The sequence below is a fragment of the Pogonomyrmex barbatus genome, unplaced genomic scaffold (assembly GCF_055798465.1).
Source record: "Pogonomyrmex barbatus isolate J1 unplaced genomic scaffold, ASM5579846v1 scaffold5, whole genome shotgun sequence".
Classification (NCBI taxonomy): domain Eukaryota; kingdom Metazoa; phylum Arthropoda; class Insecta; order Hymenoptera; family Formicidae; genus Pogonomyrmex; species Pogonomyrmex barbatus.
Window position 1 is genome coordinate 5,566,993 of NW_028297149.1, and position 23,977 is coordinate 5,590,969.

Genomic DNA, 23,977 nt, shown 5'->3' on the forward strand with positions numbered 1-23,977 from the left:
TTTTAAAATATCAAACGATACAAAAGATCTAAATTTGAAAAAACTTTCTCTTGAAATTTATATGCTAGACATGTATTAGTGCATAAACTTTAATTGTGGAAAAGAATTTCCATAAAGTTAATAAAAAATGAGAGCAAAAATTACTGCGTTTTGTTTCGGTAATACAGACAAGTCCAGCATCCCTTTAAACAACATATAGCGCGAAATCAATATGGCCGACGCGCGATTAATCGCAACGGATGTCGATCGCGCGCGATGATCTACCATCATTAATGGTTCATAAAAATTACTCACCGCCAATTTTTTTTATCCGATAATGCGAACGTTTATTTTTCTTACTTTTTCCTCGGTAAAAGACGTGAAAAATACAGATCGATTTGCTTTGATTTTGAACGAAATACGGTGCAAAATCAATATGGCGTCTCTATGCAATAGTAATTCTTGTTCGCGTTAATTACACTTTATGCACTTAAACCATCTTTCTACTCGTTCGTACTTCAGTCGCATAATTTTATATCTTTTATAAGTGTAATTAGACCTATTCTACAACATGTCGTGTGTCGTGCTTGAACGTAAGAATGGGCCAATCATAATCAAGTATTTTCTCCATATTCATCTGTGATTGGCCCATTCTTACAATTCACGACACACGACGCATTGTAGAACAGGCTTTATAACATTTGCTTACTAACACAAATCAATATACATCACTTAATGAATACCACCGACGAGATACTAAAGACCGATAACCGTGGGTAAATTTTCGTGTCCACTAATGGGGCCCCGGGGACCCGGGGATAATTGAAGAACATTGATATTATCGACCGTTTTGATTGTACTGAGGATAACAAAGGGAAGATAACGTTCATTTATTATTGTTATTATAACTGTTATTAGTGTTATTATGACGGATTTAATTTTAAATTAATAGTTCGTAAAAAGAATTATTAATTTAAAATTAAATTCATCATAATAACAGTAATAAATAAACATTTTCCTCCCTTTGTTATCTTCAGTACAATCAAAACGATAATATCAACGTTTTTCAATTATCCCCGGGCCCCAAAAGCGATCACGCTACTCTTATAAGATTGTCGGTCTTCAATAGTATCTCGTCGGTGTGAATACAAATCAAAGATAAAAAAAAGTTTTAAAAAATTCCGCTACATTGGCAGTTATAAAAATATTCATATATCACAAAGCAGATTTATTTAAAAAATATCGAAAATGCGATAGCATTATGAAATCATTAAGTGGCTCCATCTAGCGTCAGACTTCAAAACGTAATATTAAAGTTTCATTCGGATGGTAATAAACAACCTCTAACCTCTTTAATGAATTTACTTGTTTTGAATATTTCTTATAGTCCCTCCTCTTTTTTTAAACTAAAATAATATATCTAAATATCGGGAAAAGACAGGAAAGTAAAAGATAAAGTGTAAAACAGCGAAATTAACATCTTATCGTCTGCTATGTAACAAATTTTTCCAAAAATGACACAAGTGGTGAACAGATTATTGCTCAAAAGATGTACTTATCTTCTGCCTAAAATGCTTAAAAGATATGCCGGTCATAGCAAATGGGCAAATATAAAACATACAAAAGAAGAAAATGATAACGAAAGGATGTTGCTGTTTCATCACTTGAAAATGCAAATGATTAATGCTATTAATGGTATGTTATACCTATCTTAACAGTTATATATTTACTAAAATATGTTAAATGCAAAAGTATGTTTTACTTGTGTGATTAACAAGTTATGTTTGAACATATTTTTGCAAAATGCAATGTATTTTTGCAATTTTACATTACTATAAGTACTTTATCTCTAAGTTATAATATGATCATTTTTTAGTATTAACATATATAAGCTATTATGAAAAAAATTAAAAATATCTTTTCAGAGGGTGGCACAAACTTGAGTTATAATCCAAAATTATCACAAGTCATTGAACGAGCTAAAAGGGCAAATATGCCTGTTGCATCAATAAAATCTTTTCTTGAGAAAATGGAGACTCGTAAAAACAAAATTCAAACGGGTTTAATAGAAGTTCGTGGACCAAATGGTTATGTAATGCTCGTTTGTTATAAAACAGATAATCCCAAGTCATTTGCAATAGAGCTTAATTCAAAAATTAAAAAGACTAAGTATGAGTGATATATTTCTCCTATATATTATTAAAGTTATTCGAAATATAAATATTATGAAATATTGATATTTTGAAACAGTTTTATTTTGTTTTATTATATAGTACTTTCATGTAGTAAAAATATTGTAGAAGCCAATGTGAATAAAAATAAAATTAAATTAGCATTCTAAAATATATCTTCTATCTTAATATTTATCTTTTCAATCATGTATAGAGGAAAAGCAACAGATACCGCCGCCAAAAACATGTTTACTCATATAGGTAGTATTATAGTTGAAAAGAAAGGCAATATTGATCAAGCTATGGAGGATGCTATTAACATTGGGGCAGAAGATGTAGAGGAATTCAAAGAAAATGATATGGAATATTTCCAGGTATCCAATAGAAATTTATTCTTTAATTAGATAATTAAGAGATTATATAAGTATTATATAAGTAACAAAAAATATATTCATATATTTGAACATACATATGTGTGATATCAAAATTTTTTGTACAATACAAATTAATCATATATATTCATCAATACATTTTTTGTTGTAGTTTAAATGTGATCCAAAACTTTTAAACAAGATAAAACATCTTTTAGAAGATCTTCAATATTGTATACTTTTGGCAGAAGAAGATTATATACCAAAAGTTGTAATAAAATTAAATGAATCAGATTTAGAAGCTATTTCTCTCATTCGCGAGAAAGTTTTAAGCTTAGAAGATGTCAGTCATATATATGATAATTTAGCATAATTTATATTTTAATATAAAAGATATATAAATAATAAAGAAAATATAAATTGTTTGTATGTTTCATATAATTATAATCAATGACTTCAGCGTCATTTTTCTTATACATAAATCTTGTACATATTGTAAATATATTTTGAAAACAATTGATAAAAAGTATATGGATTTATTTTGATAGGGACTTAATTCAATATAAGAATTTTGATTTGAAAAAATACTTTTATTAAAATTGCATTGTCAAACAAACGTGCAGTTGTAAATAGAACACTTGTCTTATCTATCTTATAATATAAAGTTAATTATACTTTTTGAAAAAAATCTATTTGTCAATATATTAAATAATTTACTTGATTACATACATTGAAATAATTTTCTATTATAATAAATTAATGTATTAGTTATAACAAAAATTCGTAGTCGTTTTTTAATGAAATTCAAAAATAATTATCACATATGAGATATCCAAAATATTTTTCCAATCTCATATAATATGGATCCCATCTCATATAATATGGATTATTTTTAGAATTAAATTTAGTCATTATTAACAATCAAAAGTCTACTTAAACGTTTCTAATTTTTGAACTTAAAATCACCATTTTTGAATTAAATAAACTATTTGCAAACAAATTTTTAGCTCTATCTCCATAAACGCTTGTATTAAGTTTTTATTTTTCTGAAAATAAAATATTAAAAATATATCTTATTTTTATTTTCAAACAAATATGAATATAAATTGATATTAAATCGATTTGATTAGATTTATGTTTACAAGACGTGTTAAAATATTTTTTATACAGAAAATGTAAATAATACATAGATGAACAAGTCACGCATTACAAACTTTCGCGAATTTCAATTGTATCTATTAAACAATGCTACGAACTTTTGTTACAATGTTTCAATAAATATATCTATTAAACGATAATTTTGTTGTAAGAAAAAAATGTATATACATAATGTATGTACATAATGTATATACACAAAATATGTACATACGTACATAATGTACATATATCAAAAATATTATTCACGATATTTGACAAAATTCTTGTCAAACTGTCAAACTTGTCAAACTTGTGTATTATTTATTTGTCATTGAAAAATATCAAAATTATACACAATCTAATTCACTTTCGATATCAGCACCATATCCCTTTATATTACGAATATTGGAACCTGGGAAATCTAATATTGCATTATTGTGGAAAAGTGTTACCAACATTTTCTTAGACATTCTTGCTTTTACACTCCATGGACTGCTAATTATATTTTCAATAGTATCAATCAAGTTTTCTTTTTTTGAAGGTGTATCAGTAGATTCCGCTTTTTCTACTTTTTCTTGTTTTACATTTTCGTTCATATCTTCTTTATCAAGATTGGAAGAATCTCCTATATCAGATACATTCTTATCTTTCGATTTTTTGCTTTTTTTATGTTTCTTTGTTGATTTGGTAGGTGAACATTGCTCTTTATCAGTATTTTCCTTATCAGAGATCTCTTTCTCTACATAACATTCATTAATTGTGCTTGAACAATCTTCTTTATTGATGCTCTTACTTTTTTTCTTCTTTTGTTTAGTAGCTTCTAATGATTTCATTTCTTCTTTTTTTTCTTCTTTGGTTGTAGAAACTGATAATGTTTCAATTATTTTTTCATTTTTATTATCATCCTTAATTAAATTATCATTGTGTTGCTGCTTTGAATTAGAACTGATATCTTGTTGATCATCGCTTACTTCAATTTGAATAACGTCTTTTTCACTTTTGCTATTTTCTTTATTCTTCTTATTTTTATGTTTTTTAGAAATTACTGTCACTTCTTCTTTATTCTTCTTATCTTTCTTAATCTTTTTGCTAATTACATCTTCAATTTCAATATCCGGTTCTTCATTCTTCGTGATATCAATTACAATAATCTTTTCAACTTTATTTTTTTTCTTCTTTTTCTTCTTCAATTTTTGTTCAGTATCGATTTCTGCATTTTCTACATCTCCAGTATTTAAATCAATTTCCGATTCTATATTAATCTCGGTTATTTCCTTCTCTGGTGACTCTTGTATCGTTTCCAGACTAGATGTTTTATATATCCTTCTCTTCTTAATTTTTTTAGTTTTATGTTCATTCAACTCATTATCATTAATTTCTTCATGTAACACCTCTATATCTAATGCTTTATTGACAAAGCCATTTGATATAGGAGTCGTAATATTCTCATGCTTCCGTTTCTTTTTGTTCTTCTTATTTTCAACTTCGAATTTATCCAATGTAGCCTCTCCTTTCTTTTTCTTTGTAGAATTTATGTTATATTCGCATAACATAACATGATCATTAAATGTTACGCGTTTTTTGTCATTTCTTTCATCTGTAAGATCTAAACCACAGTTTTCAAGACCAAACTGTGCTCTGGATACTTCAAATTCTTTACCATTACAATCTTCTTCGGGATTTGCGTCTAGATTGAGAGCCGAATTAACAAAACCATTTCCGCAGTTATCAATAGTATCAATTTTTAATTTTTTCCTGGCGTTATATTTATCCGTTTCAATAGTATGCAAAGTATCATTTTCATATTTCTTCTTTCTCTTTTTCGCAGATTTTGAAGAAGAATCTTTGATATTACAAACATCTTCTATAGGACTACTTAAGCAGGGGTTATCAAAAGCATAACTGCTCTTTTCGACAGGCTCTTTCAACGTTCCATAATTAGATAATGATGAATTTTCCACTTTGGATATAAATCCAAAACCAATACGTTGATCATTTTCACTTTCAGAATCAGTTGTTCGATTATCAGTCATACTGCTTGATAGGCTTGTATCATTACTCATCTTTGTATTATATTTCAAATAATCAGTTGCATTATTATACTTTGATTTAAGTTTGAAATAGTCCACCATGTTACCACCATTAATTGTAATGACTCCATACCAATTATCTTTATTACTAGAAGTTTCCATCCCACAGTTATTATCAGCTTTGTCTATCTTAATTTGAGTTTTACCAGTCAATTCTTTTTGACCGAATATATTTGCTAAATCCTTGCATTTGTATTTATTTATATCCTTGCCACGTGTAAACTTCTGATAACTGCAAACAAATTAACATATTTTCATAATTACATAATGATAATATATTATATATTATATATGATAATATATTTAATTTTTATTATTTAATGTATCGTTTATAAAATATTGAATATTATTTCTATATAAAAGGATAATAAAATTATAAAAAATATAGATTTCATTACTAAATCATTTGCAATTTAATTTAAATTTAAATATGTACATATCATATAATTATAAATTTGTAACAAAAATATAATACTTACTGCACTCGAGCTTGACTCTGCTTGGACTTCAACTCGATAGACTGTTTATCCATGTTATCATTTCCATCTACTGTTTTCACAGTATCTTGAGTTTGTTCCCTGTTAAGCTGCTCCAGAAAATTGCTAAATTTTTCCCGGTGTTCAGTCCAAGCTTCAGAACTTTTATCATCATATCCTATACCTTTAAGAAAGAAATAAAATTTCATTCAAGTATATATAAGTGTCTATAAAGTAGCCAACTTCTGCATAAAACAAAATACAAGTATTATATTGTTTTAGTTACCACTTGTATCATTTTTGTATGATACATTGGAAAATTCTGTAATGCCTTGCTCATTAGCGCCAAGTCCTTTTCCCTTTGTCCAACCCATTTTCTCTAGCATCTTCTGACCAAATTTGTTCGAATCTATACCAATGTTGATACATTAATGAAAAAAATATAAAACAAGCTGACATATTTGTATATAACAGATACATATTCATATCTATTTATATCAACATAAACTTTAATCTCGATTTAATTTATTCTTTTCTTTTTTTTTTTAATTCTTGGAGAGATTTTCTAAAAGAAAATATAAAATAAATTAATGATAATTATAGTTGATATATGTTTCAACAAATGGACAAATAGACAATAGAGGCTTCCATCGGCAGACTGAGTCTTCGTGTCGAACAATTTTTTGCTTGAAATTTAGAAAAGAAATTTAGAATTTTATCTATTTGATAAAATAAATTAATTATTTGATAAAATAAAATAAATTAAATCATGATTAATCTATATTGATAAAAATGAACATCAGATACACAGACAAGAGTCATAATTTACAAATCATGAGAACAGTAAATTTTCCATATATCTACGAGTCTTATATATATATTTTTATATATAAGACTTTTTATATATAAGAAATATTTACCTTCGGCCCACCACTTTCCTCGGGGATTGAGACTCCATTTCTGTTTCTGCCGGCGCTCCGCGAGCATAGACATAATTTAATTTTAATTTCTCTGAACACAGACACGACCAGAAGTAAGAAGATTTGAATTTCCTTCACAATGTTAATTCTGAAAGCTGTTCCTCTTCTTATAACAAGATAGATATACACCAAGAGATGTAAACGGTCGCGGGAAAATCAGATTAAATAATTATTCAATTTAATTATCTCAGCTCCAATATTGATAAATTATGTTCATTTGACGCGTTTTTATATGAAACAAAATTTGGAAGAAGAGCGTTGCTTCGTCCCGAAGCGAGATGATAATAAAAAATAATAATTAGATTATTTCAGGTATTCAACCATGTGTTTTATGTGCAAGATATTCGAGATCTAATCCAACAGATCCCAAAAAAAAGAACTTTCATACGATATATGCCCAAACGTCAATGATTGCGTTTAAAGCATCGTCATTATATGGACTGATTCGTAGTATTTGATCGAACAAAAGATTCAGTTAAAAAAATCCAATTCAAAAAAAAGATGATTCTTTCAACCGAACCTTTTATCTGATCAAGATATAATAACAAATAATGAACTGGCACGCATAAATAATGTGCGCTCGGAGAAGAACATTGGTACCCCTGTATTTACTCTTTTCCTAGCATTTCATTGATGTATATTATGTTACCGTTAATGGCTTTCGCATACTGGAGGTCAATCATATAACTTTTCCCCTAGGGTGAAAAGTGAAAAATTTCACGACGCACGATGCATTGTAGACAGGACTTAAAAGAATAAGGGCAGGAGCACACACTTCTGCATAATACATAATGCATTACGTATAAAAAAATAAACCAATCAAAATTTTTCATTTCCATCGTAAGAGTAGAAATGGAGGATTATGATTGGTTCATTTTCCTATGCATTATGCATTATGCAGAAATATGTGCTCCCGCCTTAACATGAAGTCCCGTGAAGTCGTAAGTTCACGTGAAACTTTTCACTTTGCACTTTGCTTCCGCCCTAGGGGAAAAGTTACATGATCGACCCTCTCTGACCTATGATAATATAAAAGGAACTAGCCGAAAAATAAATCTTTTACGTGCTTCGATTGGCAACGCTGTCGCAGCTGTGAGTCACTTCGCGCGTGTTGTTTGCAGACGCGCATCTACCTTGCGTATGTTTGGTTGTACGTGTCAATCTGCTCGAGCTGTTGGAGTTGCTCTTGCGACGCACTTCTTCGACGAGGACGCCTATCTTTCGTGCAACGAGAAAGCTCCCTCCTGGTCGGAATCAGGATCAACGCCATGTGTACCACCGACAGCAACAGCATGAACAACGGGATGCAACGCGATGATGTCGGCGACGCATTTGGATCAATCGGCAGGTACGCGAATGGATCTCGCGACGCAAAGCACGCGCATGGCGCGTATGTTCATCATGCACATACATTTTAACGTCGTCACACATACATACGCGAATTATCGTCACACAGTGTTCGCGCGTAAAGCGTTGCTTTGTACAAGCGTAATTGAAATCCGTATTTGAAATTTTCACACGACATTACTATGGCTGCGTGTTACGATAGAAAATATATTTAATAATAAAATTTGATGTGACATCGATGAGTAATTAAATGCGATATGATATTGCAACAAAGAAAAGATACCCTATCTTGCACGAGTAGGAGGGACGTTGACTGATGTGATATGACATATAATAATAACGATATGCTAAAAATGAACTACTGCCCGATCGCGTTGAACAGACTAAATGTGATGTTCGCTTTTATCGATTTATGAATCATGTATAATTCGCAATTAAGTTATATTTTTTAGAAGAGAAAATGTAGAAATTATAGTCGCTAGATGGATGAACATTTTTTACAAGTAACATGATAAGTTCTTATTGATTTGATCAAACAATATAAGTGGGTCCGTTTTTTTTTAATAAAAAATTAATAAAATTATTCAAAATTGAGTTGCATATTTGTGAATTCTTTTGTATCTATTCTCAATTCTATATCTATTGTATATACATATAAATAATATAAGTAGTTGATTTCAATTCTAACAAAGAATTTTTTTTTAAATCTAATATAATAATTTTTTACGAGAACATAAATTTAAACGAAATTGAAGCTTGATTTTATTGAAAATTTGTGAAATTAAGTTTTTATTTCAAAAATTTTTGTATGTTTATTGACTAACAATGACAGAAACAATATAACTGCATAGTTTTTTACTTTTTAAAAATTGATTAAATTATTTAAAATTAAGTTATATTTATGAAGGATTCTTTTATATTCATTCTCAACATGATATATCCAGCATTATTAGTTCAAATCCCATTGATGAAATTTTTTAAATAAATTTTAAAAATAAATCTTTTCTATAAAAGCATAAGGAAATTAAAAACTTAATACAAAATTGAAATTTTTATTTGCAAAATTTTTATATGTAGCTTGAGAGAAGCTTTAAAAATTAAATGAAGTTATTTAATGAAGTTATTTAAAATCAAATCACATATCTATGAAGAGTTTTTTTTATATCTATTCTTAATATATTCTAATATATGAACATTATTAATTCAAATAATACAAAAGAATTTTTCTTTTAAGAAATTCTTAAAAATAATTTTTTCTATAAAAATAAATAAACTTAATATAGAAATTTAATATAAAAAAATTTAATAAAAATTGGAATTTTTGTTTGTACAATTTTTACATGTGTAGCTTGAGATTGTTGACTAAGGTTCATTCTGAATCCTTTTTTATAAAAATCTCTAAAAATAGCTCAATCAAAAGACTCATAAGTATATCAGATTTTCTTCCAGAAAGTAAGAATAAATTTGAAAATTTTAGAGCTTTGTTTCTATATGTTTCCAAACCAGTTTGTGACTATTAGAAATCTGTGCATACGTTACGAAATTTTCTAATATATTTACATGAGATACTGTGCATTTTATTTTCTAATAGTTTGAAATCAAGAACTCATATTATTTGAAATATTTGAATCAAGGATTGATTCCAATTTGGATTGGAATAAATCCTTGATTCAAATTTTGGAATAGATTTAAAATTAATAAAAAATAAAAACGGATTTAATCTGAATAATTTTGATTAACAAAATTAAAAATATTAGACATATTAATACAAACATATTATATTTATATATGTGTATATTTTATATATTTTATTTTAAAAATTTATTCATCAGTATTCATCAGTAAATATTAGACATTAAGAACTAATTAAAAAAGAACTTCCCGTAAAATAAAGAACAAAATAGAGTTTTGAGAAAATAAAAAAAATCTAAAAAACAGTTATCTATGGTAAAGGACTGCTCTTTAGAATAAAAGACATATGATCACCATACTTACAAGCCACTTTTGGAGGCACTTTTAAAAATGGATTCAGAATATGAATCTATAAAACAGTATGAATTCTGTTTTTTAATAAAAAGTTAATAAAGTTATTTGAAATCAAGCCATATATTTATAAAGAATTTTTCATATGTATTTCAATGTATTGTAACATGTGAACATGCAACATCATCAGCTCAAATCTGAAGAATTTTTTTCTTTTCCTTTTTTTTAATAAATTTTTTTAACAATACACTGGATGAACTTTCTACAAAAATATTAATTAATTTATTCTGTTCTATTAATTTATTCAATTTATTCTAAACATAATTTCAATTTAAAATTTATATTTTTTTAAATCTTATTTTATTATTTTAATTTTCTTAAACTTTGCTTTATTATATATTAAATAAATAAAATTTTATCTGCTTTTTATTAAAGTTTCGACAAATATTTAATTTATAATTCTCATGGGGGGAATAATAAAAGGGATTTTAATCGATATTAAAAATATTTGATTATCGAATTATTATAGAATCAATTCAACTACGTTGAAAGTCTGCTAAACTAAATGACACTAAATGACATAGTTGGTGATATAATTATTGAATTTACTTCATATTACGATTTAGCAACCAAGATTCTGTTTGCCGAGAAACCGACTATGTTTCTCGCTGTTATTTAATTTATGTTTCTATAAATCTTATCCTTTCGACAATTCTGCGATAGACAATTATGCATATTTAAGGAATAGTATCAAAATTCAGCAGACAAAAGATATATCAGACATAATATATCAGAGTATAAATATTTCTTTTATTTAAGCTTGAATATGTACTTGTCGCAAAATTATCAGAAGACTGTGAGATCTAAAAATGTATAAAAAAATCAAGTAAAACCGAGAATATGTTTAAAGAATATATAATAAATAGCATTACTCGGCAAGTAGGATCTTAAATGCCTAATGTCATTTTTTAATTAATTTTTTTTATGTATATATTTCTTATTTATTTATTTTTTTAATTTATATATAAATTTATACATAAATATATAAATTTATATATAAATTTATATATATTTATATATAAATATATAAATTTATATATAATTCAAAATAATTTTTTATAATTGTTTTAGACAATTGTTTATAATTGTTTTAGACAATTGCATGTCGCTAACGACGTGCGATATTTTTAATTGATCTACAACATGACAGTTCGAAGTCAGAATGATAATTAAATATGATATCGATTTTCCGAAAAAATCTTATTGCGAAAAATATTACCTCAATCACAAAACGAACTTTCCGACTATCCGTGTCGAATGTTTTTACAACCGAGTTTCCAAAGATATAAATCAATTATATTCTCCCGAAAAAAGGAAAAAGATGTAAAAGATTTCATTTATTTAATTTTTCTTTTTGATAATAAAAAAGTGATAGAAAGTTTATTTTAAAAAATATTCAAGAAAAAGTTTTTTTTATATGGAATTAGAACTAGGAATGTTAAATACAAGTATCATAATCACATATTATAGCATATCGAGAATGGACAATAAAGATATAGTAATTCTCATAATTTGATATTGAATAATAATATATTAATTTTTATTAATTTATTAGTAATTTTTATTTTAATTTATTATTATATTTTATTAATATATTATTGGAAAACAAAAGAGAAACATTATATATTCATATCGTTTTATCTGGTAAATAAGAATCTCAAATTATTTGTAAAAATTTTTTAAATTAAAAATTAATTTTTTAATTTTTATCATGTATTTGTGAAACAAGTTGATTTTTGGAACAAATTTAGAATGAAATTTTTAAATTTAAAATGAATTTAGAATGAAATTTTTTTAGGAGCAACATAGTTCCTGTTTCCAATCTAGCACAGTTAGCACCTACTCAACGTTATGCCACGTACTATAATATGAATCATACCAAGCGTGGTCTTGCTGTCATCTTCAATCATGAATTCTTCACCATCTCGCATCTTAAGCCCCGACATGGTACAAATGTCGATTGCGAAAATTTAACCATCACGTTGAAAAATCTTGGCTTTGATGTAAATCATTATCACAATTTGGTTCACAGAGATATAGTGAAACAGTTAGAAAAAGGTAAGTGGCATTTTAAATCATATCGTCATTTCTTTAAAAAAACAATTTTTTTTAGAATCTTTTTTTATTTCTTAAGAAATATTCATATAGAAATATAAACCAGATATTCGAAATTAATTTTATAAATGTCGTGTAAGATATCAGTATAGATATCAGTATAGATATCAGTACAGGCATATAGTATAGGCGTTCAAGATTTTTTTTCGGGATGGCGAAAGTTTGTGTTATCAATTCTGTTAACACAAACACAATTTTTTATGTTAATGAATTGCTTTTTTGGAGCTTAAAATATCTTCTTGTTTCTGATTTTGAATGAGAAAAATATTAGGTTTTGCCATAACTTTAACTTTAATTTTTTTTAATTTCGGGCGAGTTCTTCCCCTTCCCCCTCTGGATAGAATACATGATGGAAAGATATAATAATGTGATATGTATATATATGATGTCGCGCGCGCGCGCGCGCGCGCGCGCGTGTGTGTGTGTGTGTGTGTGTGTATACACACACGCATATTTCGCATTGTGTGCATGCATGCACACAATACGAAATAGAAAAAAATTGAATAAAATTGATACTTGTTATCTTTGCAGTTGCGGATATGGATCACTCCGAACATGATTGTTTGGTGGTAGCTGTATTAAGCCACGGTGAATTAGGATTGCTCTATGCTCATGATACCTCGTATAAAGCGGATTCTCTGTGGCAGTACTTTACTGCTGATAAGTGCCCGAGTCTCGCTGGCAGACCTAAGCTGTTCTTTATACAAGCCTGCCAGGGTGACAGATTGGATCCGGGTGTTAATCTTAAAGAACGTACTGAAACGGATGGATATGCTCCGACATTTCGTATTCCCACTCAAGCGGACTTCCTCATTGCTTATTCAACTATTCCAGGTACTGTTTCTGCATCTAAAAACTACATCATTATAAAAAGATAATATCTCGAGAGAAGGTTGAATTATCTGACTGAAATAACTTGCAATTTAAAAATAATTTTTGGAAATTGATAGGTTATTATTCTTGGAGGAACACAAGCCGCGGATCATGGTTTATGCAAGCATTATGCTCAGAATTACGTGAGAACGGTATTCGCTATGACTTATTGACTTTGCTGACATTTGTGTGCCAACGTGTTGCCCTGGATTTCGAGTCAAACACGCCGGACAACCTCGCTATGCATCAGCAGAAACAGATTCCGTGCATTACCACTATGTTGACTCGATTGGTAAAATTTACCTCTCCGAAGAATGGAGTTGTATAGCCTGTAGAATAAAAGAGATTATTATTGCTTTTATATACCTATTTACGGTATACAAGCCATATCGTTTAGCTGCAAATGGTGCAGTATCAATTTTATTCATGCGCCAACAGTTTGCTAATATGATTAGATGTACTAGATATGTAACATTTTATATATCCAGTATCGTTTTAAAATGATTTTAGAAATTCTGGTTGTGTCCCAATATAAATATATTACATTTAGATAATAGCAATATGGAATAATCTTTTTTTACAGAAAATTTTTTTTTTGCAGAAACAGATTTTTATACATGGTATTTTTATTTTCTCTTGTGCTCATTTTATTGTTCCTTTGTCTTTATTAGGAAAGCAGATTACTGCCAGAATTTCTTTCCTACATTTTCAATTTTCATTATTTATACTCCGTTAAATGACAAAAATTTGTGTTGTGATAAAAGTGCATCAATTTTTTTTTACATTTAGCGCAATTATTTACAATAAGTATTAAGTATAAAGTAATTAAAGTATAAGATATTTGGATCAATTTATTTGAAGGAAATTTCAAAAGCAAGTACCCAGGCATTTTATGTCCCGATTTTAGACATTGTTTTGTCCAGATATCTTGCTTATGACATTCTTATTTCGTACAATTAAAGTATATAATAAGTACAAATAAAAGAGTTATTGACTGCAAAAATACATGCTATATACAATATTCTTAATCATATTTTTCGTCAATAATTCATAAAAATATAAAACATATATAGAAAAGGTTATCGCTATTTCATATTACAGTAGCATCGATGTTATACACATACAAGCAGAATATTTTTTAATCATATATATAATTATAAATTATATATATATATATATATATATATTATAATGTGACTGTCCTGATCTTTCCAATGATTATATATATATATATATATATATATATATATATATATATATATATACATATATATAAATACATATATATATATACATAGACACATATATTTTATACCAAACCGGTAAAAGCAATATGTGCGTATTTTGCAATAAATAATAACCTGATATACAAAACAATGTTACAAAATGTTACAAAACACATTCAGTCTTACAGTACACAATTATGATCTGTCTGAGATAAAATAGTTGTAATTTACCATAAACTGCAATTGCAACGAGTATTCGAATGTTACAAAAGTGTTAAAGAAAGAAAAAGATGTAAGATAAGTCACATTGTAATTAGACTGTTAAGATGCGTTACCTTGCCTGCAAACACTGATTGTGAGATCATTCAGCGGGTTTGTAACTAGTTTAATGAGCATAAGATATTCGATAAGAATTTAAAGAAAAAAGAAAAAGAACAACTATCATATGACGGTGGAGATTGCTGTATTCGCAAGAGAAACGGTAACGAAATTTGCGAAACGTGATACAAAGTCTTTCATAGTAAGATAAATGGAATTTATATGCCTTATACACATAATTGTTTGATAACTATGGTTAAACTATGTAAGACTACTAGCATATGCATGACATGCATGGCGTATATTTAGACATTTTTGATATACAATGATAGTTTCTGCGAATCGTGTTCTCCTTTATTGTTCCTCATATAAGATATTTGCAGTTTTTATACAGACGTATTTTGCAATGCGAACATCTTATCTAAATGATATGAAAGCAATTGCTCAAAAGTGAAAGATGTCATTGCAAAATATAAAATTGCACAATGTCTCGCATTGTGTGTTGTGATAAACATGGCGCTAAGAATAGCCATTATTAGCGTTTTCGACCGCAATGAGTTTTGATCGTTCTGAGAGCGATTAATGACATATGATCTCCTTACTAGAGCTATAATCAAACTAATTATAATCATATTTTAACGAATAAACTTTTGGATTAATTAACTTTTGGAAAAGGCAGATAAATATATAGTGCAATAATTGATGCGCATTCAAGATATTCTTAATATATATAATATATATATATTAAATATAATTTCGTCTCATATATATATATATATATATATATATATATATATATAATTTTTCTAATACAAGAATTTACTATGATTAAACAGTCCGTTTGTGTCCACCAGTTACTAGATTAAGAGACGAATTATAAATTCAATGTTATTTGTCATGTACTATAAGAAATAATATCGATGATGGACAAACTGATGGATAAACAGATTAAGATTTTCAATTATGGGAAATTAGGAGTCGTTCATCCATGCCGGAAACTACGAAAACTATGGAAACTACAAATTCACGAAACTTTCTAGGAATATACGTACATCGCTGAAGATGATTTGAAAATAAGCCGAAACGTTCATATCACTGTAAATCCTCCTGTTTGAAAAATTATATATATATATATATATATTACGGTTTTAAGAATATTTTAAATGCACATTAATTACGCACTATAAATTCTCAGTTACTTTGAAAATTAATTAATTAATTAATTTGAGAGTTCATTAAAATAAGCATATTTTAATGATTTCAGACGCTTAATGCTTAAAAAAAAATATATTAAATAATTAAAAAGTAATTAAAAGATAATTAAAAATTTAATTTTATAATCTAATATTTTTTTTCTTTACACATTTTTAATCAAACTTGAATTTGATATATATTCAGTTCAGTCAATCTTGGATCGATTCAAATTTACTACAGTCGAAAACGGCATACATATACGGTATACATATATATATATATATATATATATATATATATGCCGCAAAAATTTGTATTGAAATTAAAATTTTTGAATCGATGTTACCGGAGTATTGAAGCAGTTTTGCAGCATCATTACATACATAGCTTTTAGTAATATTTTATGTGCTTTGTATCGTATATATTTGTAATATCTTTCTATACACGAACTTGTATACAAATTTACACAATAAATTGATACAACATAGATATTATATAAAATATATCAAAATATATCAAAATAATATATTATAAAATCTAAAATCTTAATATCTTTCTTTTAAATAACCAAAAATGTATTTTACATACACGTATTTCGTTGAGTAAGTAACGAATTTATTATATCTATATGTATCATAAATTTACAAATTTTTTTCAGTTTAATATATGTCATTATTGATATTAGTAAAGCTAAAATTATTTTTGCCTTTCGAGTTTAACAATAGAGATGATATAAAGCGTTTATACAAAAAAGATAGTAACCTAAAACACACATATATATATATAAAGTTAAGCAAAATTTATGAAAATTAGCAAAGATATCACTTATTTAAAAGCTATATAATGTTTAGCTTAATGTAACTTATTTTTATGGCCATTTACAGTTTTTTGTTCATAGCATAATATATGATTCATTAAATTATGTATGGTCCCTTTTAACTTACAAACAACTTATATACAAAATTTACAGATCCTGTCATTGAGGTACTTGTCCAGGAATATTAACTATCGTCATATTACTTGATAATCGTTGTGATCTTTCTGGCGCTGTGTACGGACGGATTAATTTCATATTGTAACTTTCACTATGATTAGTATTTAGACTCAAAGGGTCTAATATTGTAGTCATAGTCTGTGTACTTTTCTCTTCAGGCAGAGTTTCTACATTAGGAATAGGATTTCGTGAAAGACTTTCACATTCAACTGTCGTTTGTTCAACTGGAAGAGGGGCAGTCTTATTTCTCCGTGTAAAAGCTTTTATAATGCTTCTTCCTTCACTGGTACCTATTAAAAAATTTTATATAAAATTGGAGCATCAAGATATATTTATTACATAAATAACATAAATACGTACCATTGCACGATTCACTTATTAAAACTTCATCCTGAAATTTAAAGAAAAAAGATCAATGATAATGAAAAATCATTAAAAAAATTTGTCATTAGATTTTTAAAATGATGAATATAAATAGAGATAGCTATACAATTAATATTCATTCGCACCTTTGCTGCCAGAAGATCTTTAATAGGTTTAAAAGGATTGGAATGTACTGACATTCTTGATGGTGTATTTGACGCAACAGATTGTGTCTCCTGAATGCTTTTACGTTGATTATTTTGTAATTGTTTTACTCTGCTATTCAGGATAGTATAGTTCTTTACTATAGTATCCAACAACCACCTGCCAGAAAATAAGTTCTGATCATCAATATGGAAGTATATACCATTAAACTCCTATTCCGTGCGTATATTTAAATTTTCTTAATTGTAATTATAAGCTTACTTATATCCATCTTTTATGCCTGCAGTATTGCTCTTGGATTGTTCCTTGTCAAAAATGCAAGAGCACGTTTCGACCCTTGTCGGACATCTCATAGTGTTGGCTGCATGCTCTACATCCAGATTTTCAACTACATCCAACTCGTCGATAGCTCCATTTAAATCCTGTTTGTTGGCGAGTCTATACATACATCACGAAAATTTGAATGAGATTATTATCGACAATACAAACATAATTTGCATATAATGATTAATATCCTTGATCATTTCAACATCCTTGATCATTATATGCAAATGATCTAATTTGTTTTTCCTAAACTATAGAGAGTGTATATTCAAAAGCATGAAGTACACGAAATGTGCGCAGATAAAAGTGTGCAGAGACATAAATTCAATTAATCTCTTACAACAATATTGGTTTCGTCGAGATATGCTCATGTGTGATTAATTCATTAAACACGACTTTATTTTCCGCAAGACGAGAAATATCGCTAGCATCCACCACGTATATAAGACCATGTATCTAGAAGACGTCAAATAAGACGTGAAATAGAATATTGGAGTTTTTCTTTGCCGATCGCTCAATCTCACTGATATTTTTATCACAACGTTTATTTATGATACATTGTCTATTTACAAACATACATAGGTTACTCACATCGTTGTAATATTTAGGCCACAACGCTCTGATCTGGGAACTACCTCCTACATCGTATATCTTCACGAAATAGGATTTATGCTTTAAGGATACCGTCCGGAATCCCATCGTAGGCAATACATTCTGATCTGGATCTAGATAGAAAAAGAAACATATTACGCAAAAAAAAAGAGAATTGATGCTGTGCAGTGATAAACTCTCCCAGTATCTCTCCGTTAAAAACTTTTTAATTCTTAAAAACATTTTTACCGCCACTGATGTGGTTCAGTATCGTCGACTTCCCAGCGTTGTCCAGTCCCACAATGAGCAGGATAATGGTCCTGAAATCGCGAAAAAGGAATGTAAACAAGATCATCCCCCATTCCCCATCTCCCACGATCTCCTCTCATCACACGCATCTTTTGTGTCGTAAATAAATGCATACTTTTCCGCGGCACGGTTCCTTCGCAGCCTCTTCAGCACGCTCCTGATGCAATTGCCCATCGCGGAGGGGGGAGAAAAATCCGCGACTAGGTATTTCTCGTGGTCCTAATCGCGCTCCGACGGGCTCCTGTCATCCATCGCGTATACAACCTCGCGTAATCGGCATACATATACATACACCATCAGTCACCATCATACATGCGTGACGCATCACGCGCATGTATAAAGCGTCCCAAAAGTAGCCAGTCAAATGCGTCTGTTGATTATTTTTCACTTTTTGTTTAAAATACCTATCTCTTTTTACGTATTAATATCATAGGAAAAGAGGCAGATATAAGTATATTTTTTTATATTATTTTGGAAATGTAATAGAGGTAATTAAGTCGAGATCGGTTTGGCCGAGGCGCCAGTTGAACTTGCTACAGCTCTGGGGGATACTCCACAGCATAAATGTTTAGAACACCCTATATATCCCGCATATGCGTCATTCGGACTGATCGTGTTTAGAGCTGATATTTACTGTTATGATTACTTACATTATGATTATTTGCAATTTTAATATGTACCTCTGTAAAAATAATTTTGAAAAATTCTGAACTTTACTTCCGCCAAAGTTGTATAAAATCCTTGAGACCTATCTTATCTTCGATGTATTTTTGTATTTCAAATTAATTAGATATAATTTTGTTGTCCCATTTCTACCAATCTAAATTAACTTCAATCTCGTTTAATTTATTATCTTTTTAGTTCTAAGGATTAGAAAAAATGGAAAATAAATTAAACCGAAATTAAAATTAATACAAATCAGTAAAAATGAAATAAATAATCAAAATTTGAATCAAAATTAATCAAAATTTTTAATTACTTTAATGTAAACAAAAGCTTACACACAAAATCAGTCCGAAAATTCGATTTATTTGCATTCACGTATCACATTCTATATTGGCATAACTTATGGTACAAGGAACCACCTTGACCGGTTGTTTTACACATATACAAGAACGCTGCGTGATATTGTCTGTACAGTGTACGATTATTTAATACTGTTTCACGTATCACATTCGGTATTGTTTAACACGTTTGTATATTATTGCGATGTCAGCTATGGTAGACCAAGATCTAAAAAAGATTAAAATTGGATTTATTGGTGGTGGAAATATGGCCAGTGCCATAGGCGCTGGTTTAATTCGAAAAAGTAAATATCTTCACGTCACTTTTCAAACTAAAAGAAAACGTGTACAGAAATTACAGAATGATACACATTTTATTTTCTCCTTTGTGCAACAGATGTATTAACTCCAGAAAATGTCTGGATCTCCAGTCGTACAGACAGGACGCATAGGTTTTGGAAAGATTTAGGAGCAAAGCCAACGTTTAGTAACAGCCAAGTCGTAGACAACTGCGATGTTGTGTTTTTATCTGTGAAACCGCAAATACTGGAGGATGCGCTTGAAACTGTAAAGTCTGCTACGGGCGAAAAGTTCGAAAGTAAGCTCTTTATCTCGGTTCTTGCTGGTGTACCCCTTGAAGTCTTATATGCTGTAAGTTAAGCAGATTTTGTATGACTTTGTAACATTGATATTATAATATTGTTTCAATTCTTACTGACAATTCAACTTTCTAAAATAATTTTTAGAAAATCAGATGGATTGTGAATTCACCAAGGATAATTAGGACCATGCCAAATACACCCATGATGGTTGGGGAGGGAATTATAGGTACATCAAAAGAACATAGAACGCAACATAGAAGACAAACTTGTGTATTAATAACTTGTATATTAATAACTTGTGTATTAATAACTTGTGTATAAATATAATTTTTAGTTTATTGCAGCAACGAAGATGCTACTTCAATGGATTTACAACTGGTAGATAAGTTATTCTCTTATATCGGTATGAGTCAAAATGTTCCAGAGAGTCTTATGAATGCTGTTGGTACTCTATCAGGTTGTGGTCCAGCATTTGTAAGTTGTTACAATAATTATCTCATGATTAGAGAAGTAGGAATATATAGCATATATATTGTTTCAAATTATTTTTTTATTCAGGTATATCCAATCATAGAGGCATTAGCAGATGGGGCTGTAAGAATGGGTGTGCCAAGGCCAATGGCAACTAAATTTGCGGCACAAGTGCTGATAGGTGCTGGTAAAATGGTACTCGAGACCGGACGACATCCCGGCCAATTGAAAGACGAGGTCTGCTCGCCTGGAGGTACCACCATTACTGGCATTCACGCTATAGAAATAGGCGGAGTCAGGTACTTGACAAGATATTTTATACATCTTTTTGTGATATAATGGCAATAATAATTTAATTTTTAAATCTTGATATTTTGCTTAATTGAAAACAGAGGATCTTTCATGAACGCTATCGAAGCTGCTGTGAAGAGATCAAACGAACTAACAGCTCTATCATATAACAATAACATGGATCCAAAATAATTTTGGGATACATAATAGATTAAATAAACATTAGTTATCCATTACTTAGTTGGATATAATATTTTGTATTCATTTATTAAAGATATTATTTAAAGATATTAGATTCATATAATACAAGCATGTAATTTTCTAAGTCTTGTTTTTTTTTTAAGTGCGAATTTTATTTTTGCGAAACGTGATATAATTCAGTGATATAGTTTATAAAAGTTTATATATACAAAAATAAATATATACATCATGTTAATTACCTCAGAAAAAAGTTCCAAATTGGTGACAGATTATTTTATAATTAAGATTTATAACAATCTGTTGCTCTGAATATTTATAATAATAATAATAATTTACAATATCTACATGCAAACTTAAATTTGATTGTCTTATTTATTTTGTACATGTTAAGGCAATAACTCAAAAAATTTAAGTAGTAAGCGAATCAACTAATCACAATATAAAATTATTGTTAAGAATGATTAAGAATGTTTAATCAATTCTGTTTAAATCTTACTGCTCAAATTTTTCTATGGCATAGAAAATGCTATATCGCGCGTGTAGGAAATCTAATTTTTTGAATATTCTACACAACGCGAAGGATCTGTAGGATAATATTCTTGACATTTAGTCATCAGTCTCTTGAGTGCTTGAATGTATTTCCTCTGAGTTTCATCATTCATAACGTGAGCAACATTCTTGGAGAAGATCTTCTCTCTACCGGTACGAGCATGGATACCAACCATAGTTACACCGATAGGCCATGGAGAATTCCCTATTGCCATTTGCAAGTAGGCATCACTAGCCTGAAATAAAAACAATCAATGTTATATAAAACACTCGGAACACTCTTTATTGTAGATATTATTATTACATTTGCCATATTGACAAGATACTCATATGTAATTAGATGCATACCAATATATAATTACGCTGTAATAGATGCTTAACGATTTCTGTTAAACTGTCAGTTATATCCTCTGGAAGAGATTTGTTTTTCAGCTTTCTTAAGAGCGGCTTTAAATATTCTCTTGTTTGAGCATACGTAGCGCTGTTCATCTTCCCCTTCGTGCTCATCTTCTCGGCGGTTGACCGGCTATTTAATTGATTGCCCCACATTTGAACCAAATATTGTACAAACAGAGTAATTACATTCATATCGAAGTCTTTGTCTCCCTTGTTCAGTTTCGTCGACATTTTTTCTATATCTTCATAAGTAACACCCTCATCAGGTACATTCACATCTCCCTTACCATCAAGATTTTGGGACTTAGAAGATGTCAAGATCTCATTGAGATATGCTTGATCCACTTGTTCCATGGCCTCTTGAAAATCATTTCTAAATCCCTATTGATAAAATATTGATAAAAATTGTCATTTTTTTACCATTTGGATTGAAGAAATATATAAGCATATTGAAACTTTACTTTATTCACTTCTGGTTCAAGAATTTCACACTTTCTCAATCTTTTGAATGCTTCAATCTCAGATTCACCAAATATCAATATGGGTTCTCCCCGTTCACGTAATCGCCTGATTACTTCCTGTCTGGATAGCAAATGTTCCGAGCTGCTGTCTGTTACATGTTCTTCCGAATGCTGACTGTCATTGGAAGGAGCATCTTCATTGCTCCCCTTGTCAGTCTCGTGCACTTCCTGTTGCTTAAATATCAGCTGACTCCTTTTAAAGTATTTCTTATTATTTTCCTGTGGAGAAAATATTTCAACGTAAATATCTATCAAATTATTACATATAACGCCACAAAATCACAAAACACATGTAACATACCAAGACATGGCTCTCTTCCAATTCCTTGCGTTTCTTCATTATCTCCGCTTTTAGAATATCCATCTTGCTAATAAATGGATAAACAATCTAATTATCAAAAAATAAGCTTTATTAGCGTTTCACGCTACAATTTATCTTCCAAAAAGAGGTTATATGAATTATTATTAACACCTTAATGAATTATTTATTAACACATATATTATTTATTAACACAGTTTCGTTGCGTTAATAAACTTTTTTTTCAAATCTGCTTAATCTCTTTATCAAATTTTCTGTCGCGTAGCGAATTTATTTAATTTTTCAGAGAGACTCGGAAATAAATTGTTCATGATGTAAACATAGAGAACAAAAATCCATAAAGGCCACAAAAGTCCGCCATTATAGCCATAGAAAATGCAGAGAGATGTAAGGAATAGAGATTCTCTAATAAGAGTTAGTGTCGGTTCACAATAAACCATCTATTGTGAACCGATACTTATGAAACAAACCAGCCATTTCTTAACAATTGCCGCTTATATTTAAATACATTTAATATTTGCGTTATTTTTTAATTTAAATAATACAAATAATTTACA

General features: G+C 28.9%; 6 protein-coding genes across 6 annotated transcripts; 3 read left to right on the forward strand and 3 right to left on the reverse strand.

The window, feature by feature from the left end:
• Nucleotides 1–1,040: 1,040 nt before the first annotated feature.
• LOC105431914 (translational activator of cytochrome c oxidase 1) lies at nt 1,041–3,047 on the forward strand. Its single transcript, XM_011646416.3, has 4 exons — nt 1,041–1,674; nt 1,905–2,148; nt 2,365–2,524; nt 2,694–3,047. Exons 1-4 carry the CDS (start codon nt 1,494–1,496, stop codon nt 2,892–2,894), a joined length of 786 nt encoding a protein of 261 aa, XP_011644718.2. The 5' UTR covers nt 1,041–1,493; the 3' UTR covers nt 2,895–3,047.
• Nucleotides 3,048–3,090: 43 nt separating this feature from the next.
• Nucleotides 3,091–7,793, reverse strand: LOC105431913 (uncharacterized). Its single transcript, XM_011646414.2, has 4 exons — nt 7,145–7,793; nt 6,511–6,633; nt 6,228–6,408; nt 3,091–5,980 (listed from the first exon to the last, which is right to left on the reverse strand). The coding sequence occupies exons 1-4, from the start codon at nt 7,215–7,217 to the stop codon at nt 4,006–4,008; spliced, it is 2,352 nt and encodes a 783-aa protein (XP_011644716.2). The 5' UTR covers nt 7,218–7,793; the 3' UTR covers nt 3,091–4,005.
• A 500-nt stretch (nt 7,794–8,293) lies between these two features.
• LOC105431912 (caspase-1) lies at nt 8,294–16,807 on the forward strand. Its single transcript, XM_011646413.3, has 4 exons — nt 8,294–8,552; nt 12,393–12,652; nt 13,241–13,543; nt 13,660–16,807. Exons 1-4 carry the CDS (start codon nt 8,473–8,475, stop codon nt 13,908–13,910), a joined length of 894 nt encoding a protein of 297 aa, XP_011644715.3. The 5' UTR covers nt 8,294–8,472; the 3' UTR covers nt 13,911–16,807.
• LOC105431911 (ADP-ribosylation factor-like protein 2) lies at nt 14,407–19,512 on the reverse strand. Its single transcript, XM_011646412.3, has 8 exons — nt 19,182–19,512; nt 19,007–19,077; nt 18,758–18,891; nt 18,507–18,622; nt 18,104–18,280; nt 17,824–18,001; nt 17,675–17,705; nt 14,407–17,604 (listed from the first exon to the last, which is right to left on the reverse strand). Exons 1-8 carry the CDS (start codon nt 19,238–19,240, stop codon nt 17,297–17,299), a joined length of 1,074 nt encoding a protein of 357 aa, XP_011644714.2. The 5' UTR covers nt 19,241–19,512; the 3' UTR covers nt 14,407–17,296.
• A 300-nt stretch (nt 19,513–19,812) lies between these two features.
• On the forward strand, nt 19,813–21,993 carry P5cr (Pyrroline 5-carboyxlate reductase). Its single transcript, XM_011646410.3, has 6 exons — nt 19,813–20,375; nt 20,468–20,721; nt 20,817–20,898; nt 21,007–21,146; nt 21,231–21,442; nt 21,536–21,993. Exons 1-6 carry the CDS (start codon nt 20,276–20,278, stop codon nt 21,624–21,626), a joined length of 879 nt encoding a protein of 292 aa, XP_011644712.1. The 5' UTR covers nt 19,813–20,275; the 3' UTR covers nt 21,627–21,993.
• On the reverse strand, nt 21,672–23,796 carry Prp18 (pre-mRNA processing factor 18). Its single transcript, XM_089081529.1, has 5 exons — nt 23,574–23,796; nt 23,403–23,489; nt 23,042–23,320; nt 22,533–22,961; nt 21,672–22,420 (listed from the first exon to the last, which is right to left on the reverse strand). The coding sequence occupies exons 2-5, from the start codon at nt 23,463–23,465 to the stop codon at nt 22,184–22,186; spliced, it is 1,008 nt and encodes a 335-aa protein (XP_088937655.1). The 5' UTR covers nt 23,466–23,489; nt 23,574–23,796; the 3' UTR covers nt 21,672–22,183.
• Between the last annotated feature and the right edge of the window lie 181 nt (nt 23,797–23,977).

Bases quoted from the DNA above. Each gene is read 5' to 3' on its own strand.
- LOC105431914 (XM_011646416.3), top strand. From the start codon at position 1,494: ATGACACAAGTGGTGAACAGATTATTGCTCAAAAGATGTACTTATCTT. The intron at 2,149-2,364 runs GTATGAGTGATA...AATCATGTATAG, and splicing joins TCAAAAATTAAAAAGACTAA to AGGAAAAGCAACAGATACCG. The intron at 2,525-2,693 runs GTATCCAATAGA...TTTTTGTTGTAG, and splicing joins ATGATATGGAATATTTCCAG to TTTAAATGTGATCCAAAACT.
- LOC105431913 (XM_011646414.2), bottom strand. From the start codon at position 7,217: ATGTCTATGCTCGCGGAGCGCCGGCAGAAACAGAAATGGAGTCTCAAT. The intron at 6,409-6,510 runs GTAACTAAAACA...TCTTTCTTAAAG, and splicing joins ATACAAAAATGATACAAGTG to GTATAGGATATGATGATAAA. The intron at 5,981-6,227 runs GTAAGTATTATA...ATTTGTTTGCAG, and splicing joins CAGAGTCAAGCTCGAGTGCA to TTATCAGAAGTTTACACGTG.
- LOC105431912 (XM_011646413.3), top strand. From the start codon at position 8,473: ATGTGTACCACCGACAGCAACAGCATGAACAACGGGATGCAACGCGAT. The intron at 8,553-12,392 runs GTACGCGAATGG...AAATTTTTTTAG, and splicing joins GCATTTGGATCAATCGGCAG to GAGCAACATAGTTCCTGTTT. The intron at 12,653-13,240 runs GTAAGTGGCATT...TTATCTTTGCAG, and splicing joins AGTGAAACAGTTAGAAAAAG to TTGCGGATATGGATCACTCC.
- LOC105431911 (XM_011646412.3), bottom strand. From the start codon at position 19,240: ATGGGCAATTGCATCAGGAGCGTGCTGAAGAGGCTGCGAAGGAACCGT. The intron at 18,281-18,506 runs GTAAGAGATTAA...ATGTATGTATAG, and splicing joins TCGACGAAACCAATATTGTT to ACTCGCCAACAAACAGGATT. The intron at 17,706-17,823 runs GTGCGAATGAAT...TTTAAATTTCAG, and splicing joins AAGATCTTCTGGCAGCAAAG to GATGAAGTTTTAATAAGTGA.
- P5cr (XM_011646410.3), top strand. From the start codon at position 20,276: ATGTCAGCTATGGTAGACCAAGATCTAAAAAAGATTAAAATTGGATTT. The intron at 20,722-20,816 runs GTAAGTTAAGCA...AATAATTTTTAG, and splicing joins CCCTTGAAGTCTTATATGCT to AAAATCAGATGGATTGTGAA. The intron at 21,147-21,230 runs GTAAGTTGTTAC...TTTTTTATTCAG, and splicing joins CAGGTTGTGGTCCAGCATTT to GTATATCCAATCATAGAGGC.
- Prp18 (XM_089081529.1), bottom strand. From the start codon at position 23,465: ATGGATATTCTAAAAGCGGAGATAATGAAGAAACGCAAGGAATTGGAA. The intron at 23,321-23,402 runs GTATGTTACATG...TTTTCTCCACAG, and splicing joins TGGAAGAGAGCCATGTCTTG to GAAAATAATAAGAAATACTT. The intron at 22,421-22,532 runs GTATGCATCTAA...TTTTTATTTCAG, and splicing joins TACAGCGTAATTATATATTG to GCTAGTGATGCCTACTTGCA.